Below are 9,294 nucleotides of genomic sequence, written 5' to 3' on the forward strand. Positions count from 1 at the left end.
CATAACTCTCCCCTACACCGCCCCCTCAAAGTTATGTACATAATTTTGAAGGGGAGACATTTTGTGAGAGAGAGAGAGAGAGAGAGAGGAAGAGGTGTAATGATTGCATGACAGTTATGGACTTTTTACCATTACACCACTCTTTTACAAAACTCTCCAGTGCTAACTGGACAGCCACGTGTCGTAAAACGCCTAAATGTTGAAAGTTTTGTCTACGCATGGTCTAATAGGCTTGTAAAGTGACAGGTCAGGGAATGTAAGACACGTGGAAGGAATAAAGTAAAAAATCGTTCTTATGAATGGCGATTTATGGCTCGGACTACACAAATCGCATATGATAAGGATGCTTTCCTACAACTCGTCCAAAATACCATCCTCATCGCGGAACTTCTAAAATGGTTGGGCCGGCCCTGCTCGCTCGTTGTGAACCAATATGGCGTAGTTTTTTTACTCTAAAAAAGTGTTACATGTTGCTATTTACATATAAGACACGAATTATTTGCATGTACGAGCTCCCGTTATGAGAAGCACAAACGATATATAATACGTGTAAGTTGATGATTTGGACCCCTCATCCAACTTCTTATTTATGATATAGGGGGTATTTTTATAATTTGTATTACGTTTCCTTTGTCATTTTATTGTCTGTCAAACAACACAAAGTAATTTGCTTTATTATAGAAGAGTCTAACCAAACATGATAATAAAATGATGCCCGAAAACCGGAGCTGGTTCCATACCCGGAACTGGGTTTTTCCAATACTCTAAACTGGGTTTTTCAAATACTCGATCTATACCCGAAATTACCCAAAAATACCTGAAAAATACACCTAAAAAATACGACCCCTTAAAAAATCCAATCTATAATCAAAAAATACCCGGAAAAAAAAACCAAGGTTTTTTTTTTCAAATACCCGATCTATTCTGTTGATTCCCTCGATCGTATAGCGGTGTCAGCTGAACAACATCCCCAACATCCCGATCCAGATCCAGATCCCTTTGAGGGGATGCCTGAGCTTGAGATTGCTTATGAGAGGATGCCTGTTTGGGATGATTGAGGTTGATGCTGGAAATGATGATGTTGTTGCTGCTGGTGAAGAAGGAGCCGAGATGCTTGTTTGGGATGACGAGGTTGAGGCCGAAAATGATGCTGTTGCTGCTGGTGAAGAAAGAGCCGATGTTTTTGAGGGGATGCTCGCTTGGGATGATTTTGCTGATGAGCTTGAGGGCGAAAATAATGTTGCTGCTTGGGGTAGCCAACCCTTACCTTGACCTCCTTAGGATGGTCGTGCGCCACTAGCTCAACGAACTCACACAACAGATCCACAACTTCCAGCAACAGTTACAGCTACAGGGAGGACTAGAGAATGCTGACCAGGTCAACAGCCTGCTTGAAGCTGTGCCTTTCAAGGACCACCCAGAGCTTGTTTCTTTGATTCGTTACATAGCCTAACCTTTTCTAACTATTATTGCATGCCACTTATACATAAATACCACAGGCGGATGAGATATTGTTATGTTTTTACCATGATGTTATGCTTTTGTTGCTGCTATTTGTTATGTTTTGCTGTTTTCTTTTCTTTTCTTTTTCTTTTTCTTTTTTACACACACGCCCACACGTGCGTGTGTTAAACGGTAGCTTGCTTTTGGTTATTTTGGCGATGCTATCATATAGGTGGTTCCTAATCTATCTTTAACAAGACGCTCATACTTTGAAATGAATAAAAGGACCAAAGAGCTGCTGCCAACTTAGCTTCTTGAGCTTGGAGGAGGGTTTTTCGGTTGATGAACAACAACATTTTGGAGGGATTCAAGATGGCCGTTCAACACAGTTATGCATCCAGGTTTGTCTCCTCTTTTGATCCTAACATGATTGGCAAGTGGTCAATTCTTGAATGACTAGAGTCTTAGTTATATTTTAAAACAGTAATGTAATGGTAGGAATCTGAATACGTTAACTATATTGATCTAGATCTAGGAGGTTGCATGCATTAAGAATAGTCTTTGGGAGACTTTCAACCCATTTGCCCGGTTCACCTTTAGCTAACGTGTTTGATCCGTTTAAGAAATTGCACGATCTAAATTGACTCATTATGGCATGAATCACCTTTAGCTAACTTTCGTGTCGTATGTGTATGATACAAACACACAGTTGGTTTATCAAAGTTGGTTATGGAATTTCATTTCATAAACACTAAGTTCTTTAAAAAAGTCATTTTTCCTCAAATTGATTAAATAACAATATTAAGGGTGTGTTTGGGATTGTTTATTTTCATCAACTTATAACTTATTAACTTTTGAAAGGTAATAAGGTATTTGGGATTGCTTTTAATGTGAGAGGAAAAGGTTAATAAGTTACATTTTTGTAACTTATTAACTTAATGGAAAGTTATAAGGAGATAAAATAAGGAATCCCAAACACCCCCTAAATCATTTCACAAACTTATGTGATGAGAAACTTTCAGTATTGAACTCACCTTTCTAAAGCACAAGAACACGTCATGTGTTGACAACTCTTTAGATGACGTTGAATAAGACGCCATTGTAGGTTTGCTCGATAGATCCTCATTAGTCACATAACAGTTTAATCAGAATTATTAAGAGCATTCTAGTACCAATTTGTTAATGAAAACGTTGAGTGTAGTTGTTGAACTTATAGATCTGTGGAAGGAAACGGTAGCAAGAGAGACAATGATAAGGGTGAAATGAATTGGGGTTGGTATGGAAATAAGGGTTTGGGTTTAAATGGAGACTTAAACCCAAACATGGTCTGGTTTCATGCATTGGGTTAAATGGTACATGTTTACTAGGGCCACCACAATAAAACAAAATGCCTATTGGGTGATGGTATTATTTGAAAGAGATGTGATATTGATACATCAACCTCATGGTGATTGTACATGTCTACGAAAAGGATAAAATAACAGATTTTGCAGCTTATGTGGGCAACTCGTATAGAGTTTGACACACAATAACACAATTCAGACCCTATATAACACAAAAGACAAAATTATAACTAAAAAAAAGACACAATAGATCACAAAGTATAACACAATACCGAACAAAATATAACACAATGTTTGAGTAATATAACACAATATCTAGAAAAAAAGACACAATCAATGACGAAAATAAACACAATGATAAACAAAAAGACACAATGATCTTTTTCTCTCAAAAATGTTTTTTTTTTAAGAATGAGGAAGACGGGTGGAAACATTTTTGTGTTTTTACTTATTTTGTTTTTTTTTTAAATTTTGAGTTATAATTGTTTTTATTTTTTTAAGGGTTTTTTTTATGTGGCTACAAATCCTTCTTGTTTTAGAACTTGCTTATTTGCTTTTTGAAAAGCAAAATAAGTAAGAACTTGTACGAGTTAAAGCAGGCACAATTATGCGGTTAGAATTTTCTTTTAAGAGTGTTTTACAAGAATAATTTCTTGAATTCATTTTCATTTGGATAACGGTGGCGACAATGTGCCGGGCCTAAAACGTTTACATTAGGCTAAAAAGTTATTTCATGCATGTATTAGATGTGGCAAGATAACGGATCAGAGGTTGAAACGGGTCAATTTTTCACATCATTTAATAAGTAAATGACAATTTTGCCCTTTTAAAGTTTTAGGAATGTCCACAACAACTTACCTTCCGAATCAAGCAGCCAACTGAAGGGCTGTCCAATCGTTAATGTCACGAAAATTTACACCAACTCCATATTTTGGAGTAAGATAAGTCTGGTATAGTAAGTATTGATTTCGACTGATTCCTTAGGAAACCTTACTTTGTCCTCGAATCTATCTACATATTCCCGGGTGCTACCCTTCCAATCAAATTATAGATCCTAAAGATAATATCAAACCCGTTATATTCTTGAAAATGCAACACTTATAGCAAATGCACAAACCGGTTAGTGGTCAGCAGTCAAATAACTAGTTAGACCGGTTAACCGGGTCGGGTACTAACCGGTTTTGAGAACCATACCCAGTATAACCGGTTACAGGTATAACTAAACCAGTTAACTGGTAAATAGCCGGAAAAAAACAGTTTTAAAAGAATAATTAGGAAAAAAAAACAAATAATCGGTTTGTAACCTGTTTTGGAGATCAATAATATAAGCGGGTTTCTAACCGACGGTTAGAACCGTGCATAAACCGGTTAATGGTGGACCAGTTAGGATTTCGGGTTGGAACCGGTTAACCGGTTTGGCTGTGCACCTCCAGCCTATACCGAAATGAGATTTTGTTGCAATTGCATGAAAATTGTGAAAAGCAAATAAAATTAGAAAAAAAATGCTTACTCATGTCTTGAACTCACAAAGTTTGTCACTAGACTAATGCATTACTTTAAGTTTACTTTGTCAATTATAATATATCTATATATAATATTCTTTTTTTATTGAATAACTTAATTAAGCGTGGGCCCTTGCCTGGTTTTACTGGCCCACGGGCCGGCCCCGGATATCGAACCAGAGGAAATGATCAATTGCCCTCGTCCAATGTGTAATGAGTAGGGGTGTCAATCGTGTCAGGTTGGCGAGTTGACGGGTTGACAGGTTTCGGGCCGGCGGGTTAGCGTGTTGAGATTCTTCAACCCTAACCCAACCCTTATTTTTATTCGTGTCGTGTTCGGGTTGTGTTTCGGGTCAACCCATTTTACATTCATATACGAGTATGAGTAATATCTATTGACTTGGTAATAAATTAAACAATTAATTATTCTTATTCATAAAAAACTTGTTAGTAATTTGTGATAAATCTAATTGTTTTTGTGTATTTATATTTCATTCCCAATTAACAAACTTAGGTTCACATATTTAGCTTAAGATAAGAACAAACGAATGAAATAACTAGATATTAGATAGTTAGAACTAATAAAATGAAAATGTTGTTAGTAAAAAGTAGATAAAAATACTGTAAAAAGAAATTAGTTTTACTTTTAAAAGTTAATTGATATATGAAAAATTAAAATGTATGTATTTAATTTAAAATTCAAAACTTCTTATCTCTAAAATTAAAATATTAACTTCTCTAAAATTGTTAAACGGGTTAACAGCTCAACCCACTTTTTAACGGGTTGGGTTCGGGTTGACCTGTTTTTTAAACGTGTTGGGTTCGGGTTGATCTGTTTAAGAAAACGGGTCGTGTTAGCCAACCCAAAACCTATATTTTTCGGGTCGGGTTCATGTCGGGTTTCGGTGAAGCTATTTACCTTATACATGACCATTCTCACATAAAAACCAAGGAGGTAAAACGCAATCAAAATGCTAACATTTTACAGGAAAAAAACACACATGATCCAACAGCAGATAATCACTGTACAAACAAACACTAATCAGTCCATGCATAAACATTCTACTTTAATAGAATAACAATGTGCAAAATAAGCCATAACTAATTTACTATAACTAAAACCATAAAACACATTATCACAAATCCATCCAAGATTTAATCTCTTAACAATCATGTTCAACCTTAAATTACATGGCACCGAAAAGATTACTTATCGTTAGTTTCTCACAACGATTAATAGTCGTGCTAAACTCACTAACCTCAGCCCTGAGATGAAGAACACCATCAACGAAAAAATCGCTAACGTCTCCAATAAACTCAGTCCACGGAACTCCAAACAAATTTCGGGTCCCAATTCCCTTTTTATGCTTAAATGTATAACATCCTCCGTAAACACTAACAAACTCGCTACTGCCCTTACACCTTGCTGCAAATTCATAGTTAAATGCAAAAGGAACCAACTCTTTGTCCCCTTGATCCATACATATATGAAACCCGAAACTTTCTGCGTTAGCACATCGGGCCGTTAAGAGAAACCATTGATGATCGCGTGTGCCCAAGTTAAACAATTCAGAACCAACACCCCCCGATGGAAATAAGCGTGCACACACATCACGTGTCAAATCAAAGTACACCACACGACGTGGACTTGGGTGTTCAAATTCAACCATCTTAATGGGCAGGCTTTGGTACACCCGCTCCACAAACCAACGATTTATAATGGAGTTTTGGTGCCTGGTGCATCTATGCTGCGTGTTTGGGATCTCAGCTTTGAAAGAGAGTGCTTCATTTACTACCTTTTTAGCAAATTCAGGGTCGAACTCCTGGCAACTGAGGACTTGTGTAATCTTTCTACGCGTCATGAGAGGGTAACGAATAAACTTTGCAAGACGAGTTGCGATGATTTCACGATGCTCCTTTTCGTTAGGGTAGTGGGCCTTGGCCCACTTGAGGACAAAACGGTAAACCATGTCTTCTGAGAACACGCGGAGGTCATCACTAGCTATAATTTCCTCGACAGCAGCAAGTGGCAATCCAAGAATCGCATCATTAAACCTGCCATTGTTAAGAAAATATCAGATTATTCACTAATAAATAAATATTTTGGATTTAGCTTTGAGGAAGCCGAGTTACTCGGTTATGTCTTTGGAATGGACAGCATAGAACTGCTTGGCCGCAACAGTTAGTGGCTGAAATGCTTTGGCTGTTAAGATAGTGGAAGGAAGATCAAGATAAACTCGTACAGATTCGGGTGTCATCGGCAAAGTTCTTAATAAGCGGCTGCAATGTCTTATGCAAGAAGCAACTTCAAACTTGTCAGCAGCTATTAGCACATCAAGCACCTCAGGAGCGGTTGTAACCGTCAATTTTTTGCTATACATAAACTTCAGTAGTTCCGTGAAGGCAGCTTCCTCTGTTCAAAAACATACACATTTATAAAACTATTAAGTTACAAATGCATAATAGCATAACGTAAAACCTTAGTACTACAAACCTGAAGCATTGATTTGCAAGGGTACATAGCGTTGTGCTGACTCTCTCATCCCATTTGAAAAGAGCTGCGTGAAGAACCAACGGATGACTTAACATAATGAATAAAGAAAAAATTCAGAGTCCATTTTAACATTGAGAAATCAATCAACCACCTTGCGGAAAAATGGACTTCTTGCAGCTAAAACCGGAGAGCTAACAAAAAAGGCAACATCTCTAACTGTATATTTGAACAAACAATCCAGAGCATATAAACAACAATATTTTGATTAACTTTTAAAAAAACTAAAACTTGTTAGAACAAGAACAACAACAAACTGTTTAGTTATAGAGTCAACCCTAAACCTAGGGGTGGCAATGTGACCCATGGGTTGAACGAGTTGTAAGGCTATGTTGGGGGCTCGAGTAAGAAAAAAGTGTTGCCACATAAGCGACACGTAGGCACACTTTTTTCTCACCCACAAATGCACAGAAGGTGTGTAATGGGACGAGCTTTGCTGGGGCTTAGTGATTAGACTAGGATAATAGCCCGTGTTATACGCGGGTGGAAAACATATCAATAAACAATATAAAATATAAACTACGCATTCAGTCAACACAAATATTTGACATAATTTTTTTACCCTCAGATGCTACAAAAGATGATAAACTATATCTATAATATAAAAAGAAAATACTTTATAAATAAACAATGCAATGAATAAGAAATAATATAACATAAATGAACCATTAGACCTGAAAAAAAATAAAAAACACATATTAGTAAAATATTTTGTAATATTAATTGAAAACTAAGTTTACAAATACACACCAACTTTAAACTGTATCACATTAAGTTTTCGAAAATCTCTTTTTAAACAGATTTATTTAATTTTTTTAAATGTTCCTAATTGTTCTAAAGAACGTTTTTTTTCTTTTTTCTTTTATAGTGTTTTTTTGTAAATAATTTTCAGAGATAGCTATATTTTAATAGCATTTTTCATGTCATTTCTTAATAAATAAATAAATAAATAAAACTTATAGAACATTTGGTTTGATCACCATTCACCGGCCCTTCTTCTTTCCTTAAGAGTAAATTAAATAATTGACAAGGTGGTTATTAATTGGAATAAATAGACTTAATCATGGAGTTAATTGCATTAATTTGAATAAATAGATTTAATTGCAGAATCAATTGAATTAAATTGGAATGCTTATTTTAATTTAGTGGATTAAAAATAATTATGAATATGTGGAAATTATTGATATGAAAATGTGATTACATGGAATCCTATGTGGATAGACTAGAATAAGAATATGTGGAGAGAATCATCTTGCTTTAATATATTAGTAAGATAGTTATTATGTAATAATTATTTATGTTAGATTATGTATTATAAAATATAAATAAACTTATTATTAAATATGCTTATAATCTAGAAGATTAAAGTTTCATCCGTTTTTACATAAAAGGAAAATAAAACTAAAATAGAGTTAAAAAATTAAATTTAAGATTAAGTTCTAGATTGATAACATTATGTTTTTTATCTATCAAGTATGCTAAAATATAAAATAATATTTCTATAATATTAGTTTTCTTTTTATCTAACAAGTTTTCATTCACAACCACAAAAAAGAAACTGTAAAATATGCATTTCTCAATCTTCATCATCCTTCATCTCTCTCTAGATATACATACACATATATTTTCCGGCCACCCACTTCATCAACGTCTTCACCCGTCCTCCATCTCTCTCTAGCTCGTTTTTTCCGGCTCTGGTCACCTCCAACCACATGGCATCGTAGAAACTAGAAACCCCCAAAGATCGCCCACCCCATTTAACTTCTTCAGCCCCTCACGCCGTGGCCAGTTTCCAGGGCGCTGCCCCACGCCGTTTCCGCGCCCGGTGTGTAATGGTGGTGTAGGGCGCAGTTTGCTGATGTGGCTCACCATCCAAACCCATGGCGTGATGGTAACACATAGTCTAATAAAATGTATATAATGGGTCAGAATTGGTCAATCTAAAAAAAGAAAATGATTGAAACGGGTCAAAACGGGTTGACATTTGAGTTTTTTTTAATGGAACGAGAAAAATGAAGGGAACTTTTTAGTTTTTTTACTTTTTTAGTTTTTGATTTATATTTCGAGCTATGATTTTTTAATTTTTTTTTTTGAATATTTTAGTGAGGGGTTTTTGATAGTTTTTTTACTTTTTGATTTATATTTCGAGCTATGATTTTTTATTTTTATTTTTTTTGAATATTTTAGTGAGGGGTTTTTGAAATGGTTTAAAATACGTTGAGATTTCAAAAACCACTCACTAAAATATTCAAAAAAAATAATTAAAAATCATAGCTCGAAATATAAATCAAAAACTAAAAAGGTAAAAAAACTAAAAAGTTTCCTCCGTTTTCTCTTACCATTAAAAAAAACTCAAGAAATATCAACCCGTTTTGACCCGTTTCAATCATTTTCTTTTTTTTTTAGTTTGACTCATTCTAACCCATCATATACATTTTATTACAACCCATGGGTC

General features: G+C 35.1%; 1 protein-coding gene across 1 annotated transcript; it reads right to left on the reverse strand.

Annotated features, from left to right (window-relative positions):
- Positions 1–5,475: 5,475 nt before the first annotated feature.
- Positions 5,476–8,721, reverse strand: LOC143530441 (BTB/POZ domain-containing protein POB1-like). Its single transcript, XM_077025980.1, has 5 exons — positions 8,709–8,721; positions 6,934–6,998; positions 6,783–6,846; positions 6,422–6,701; positions 5,476–6,343 (listed from the first exon to the last, which is right to left on the reverse strand). Exons 1-5 carry the CDS (start codon positions 8,719–8,721, stop codon positions 5,476–5,478), a joined length of 1,290 nt encoding a protein of 429 aa, XP_076882095.1.
- Between the last annotated feature and the right edge of the window lie 573 nt (positions 8,722–9,294).

The sequence above is a fragment of the Bidens hawaiensis genome, unplaced genomic scaffold (assembly GCF_021521415.1).
Source record: "Bidens hawaiensis isolate Kalapana, Puna unplaced genomic scaffold, B.hawaiensis_p1.1 tig00008946_1, whole genome shotgun sequence".
Lineage (NCBI taxonomy): Eukaryota > Viridiplantae > Streptophyta > Magnoliopsida > Asterales > Asteraceae > Bidens > Bidens hawaiensis.

What these genes read in the sequence shown, in the direction of transcription:
- LOC143530441 (XM_077025980.1), bottom strand. An exon ending in GAAGTCCATTTTTCCGCAAG is followed by an intron (nt 6,847 to 6,933) that starts GTGGTTGATTGA and finishes TTCTTCACGCAG; the next exon opens with CTCTTTTCAAATGGGATGAG. An exon ending in CATTCCAAAGACATAACCGA is followed by an intron (nt 6,344 to 6,421) that starts GTAACTCGGCTT and finishes TAACAATGGCAG; the next exon opens with GTTTAATGATGCGATTCTTG.